At 47.2% G+C, this 1,599-nt stretch overlaps 1 protein-coding gene across 1 annotated transcript in view; it reads left to right on the top strand.

The window, feature by feature from the left end:
* The window catches only part of SPP2 (secreted phosphoprotein 2, 24kDa), a 5,717-nt gene extending 4,534 nt beyond the window's left edge, over window positions 1-1,183 (top strand). The window contains exons 5-6 of the mRNA XM_010285436.1: window positions 661-715; window positions 1,086-1,183. Of these exons, the coding sequence (XP_010283738.1) occupies window positions 661-715; window positions 1,086-1,183 (153 nt within the window). The remainder of the gene's footprint in view (window positions 1-660; window positions 716-1,085) is intronic.
* Window positions 1,184-1,599: the final 416 nt, after the last annotated feature.

The following is a 1,599-nucleotide window of genomic DNA, read 5'->3' as shown; positions in this document are numbered from 1 at the left end:
TTCCTGCTGGGGAATATATTTCCTGCAATGTTAATAAGGAATAAATGCCAAAGGGAATTATTGCACATGAAAAGGAAAGTATTTCTTTCTGCAGAGGGCTGCAGCAAGTGTGCCGTAGCTCTTGCTCTAGAGCTCTAACTCTAGCCTGAGCCTGGGCTCTAACCTCAGCCTGGCTGATGTGGTGTGGTGTAGCTGTGGTGGATGGCGTTGATGTAGCTCCTGTAGTGTTGGTGGCAGTTGGGTAGGAGAAGGAATTGTGATTAGCGGAGGCTGGGATCATATTACTTGGATAGAGACCAACAAAAATAGAGGATAGAGAGCTTTTAAAAGAGTAATTAGGGATAAATGAGTCAAAGGGGTGCCCTGTGTGACTGCAACAGACTAACTCTGCTCTCCAGGCTCTGCTCTCCTGGCTGTATCTGCGCTACAGGAAGGTCAGGTAAAGCGTTAAGTACGAAAGATCTTGACCTGAGAGCCTACCTGCAACTGCAGACTTGCTTAGCAACATCACTGCTTTGCAGTAGTATTCAGCAGTAATCTTGTTTTCAGAGAAATTAATCATGAAGTTTGGAATTACTTCAGTGATCACATAGTACCTGAGGAAATGAAGGAGAGGCAGACTTCTTGACTTCTTTTTAAAGAAACACCTTTAATTTACAGATGATGCGTATGCCGATAATGAACCCCAACAGGCGAGGCAGCAGGCGCAGGGAAGGTAAGCCATTTCTGCCGTGCTGGGCTGTCCTGGCACGTGTTTGCCTTTTGGATCATGTTTGGACCATCTGAAGGTCATCTGTCTGTGGGAGAAGAAAATATGGAAGACCAGCAGTTTGCTCAGGTCGTGGCCAGCTGCTTTTTCCTTTGCTGAGGGGTGTCTCACTGAGGGAGCGGCGAGGGCATTAGGCTGCCAAGTAGGGCAACGCTGGGGTTTGTGTACGCATTTTCTGGATTGCCCGATTTGTGCTCTCATAAGCAGTAGTTGGGTGCATCCTTGAGGTTCTCCTGATGTTGTGCGGAATGCTGAATGAACACGTGTTTGAAAGCATATCACGCTTATGTACGTCTCCATGTTCTTTTTTTAAAAGATGTATTTGCTCCTGAAGCCTTCCCTTCGAGGGGAAGAGGCGGCAGCCGTGGAAACTGGCATAAACCCAGCTATTTCAGCTCTGGCAAGATTGAATAATATGGTTTGGGTGAGTACAATTCCAAGTGTAGCTTTTATGCACCCTAGGTCTGCAGGTTTTGCGGCAGGGTGGGAAAGTGACTGCTCAGGATAAAGGACCTCTTTGGGAAGGTGGTTCCTGGCTGCAAGCGTGTTAAAAGCCACATCACTCTAGGCATTTGTAGGACTTGCTTCTGGGGAAATTCAGTGACACAAACAGCACTATTGGCACTGTCGACAAATGTTGATGGAGTGGCAGTCTCTGGTGCCTCACAGAACAGGGGTCTGACCAGTTGTCAAGGCAGCAGAAGGTGTTTTTGATTTTCCTCTTGTTGCTTCACTCATAGGAAGACATCCCAACTACAGAGCTCACGGCTTTCGTTCACTCTACAGTAGTCCATTCCACATACTCATGCAAGTATGCAAGTGTGCAGGTA

The sequence above is a fragment of the Phaethon lepturus genome, unplaced genomic scaffold (assembly GCF_000687285.1).
Source record: "Phaethon lepturus isolate BGI_N335 unplaced genomic scaffold, ASM68728v1 scaffold15204, whole genome shotgun sequence".
Lineage (NCBI taxonomy): Eukaryota > Metazoa > Chordata > Aves > Phaethontiformes > Phaethontidae > Phaethon > Phaethon lepturus.
The sequence above is the reverse complement of the archived record's forward strand: the minus strand, read 5'-3'. Positions and strand labels throughout refer to the sequence as shown.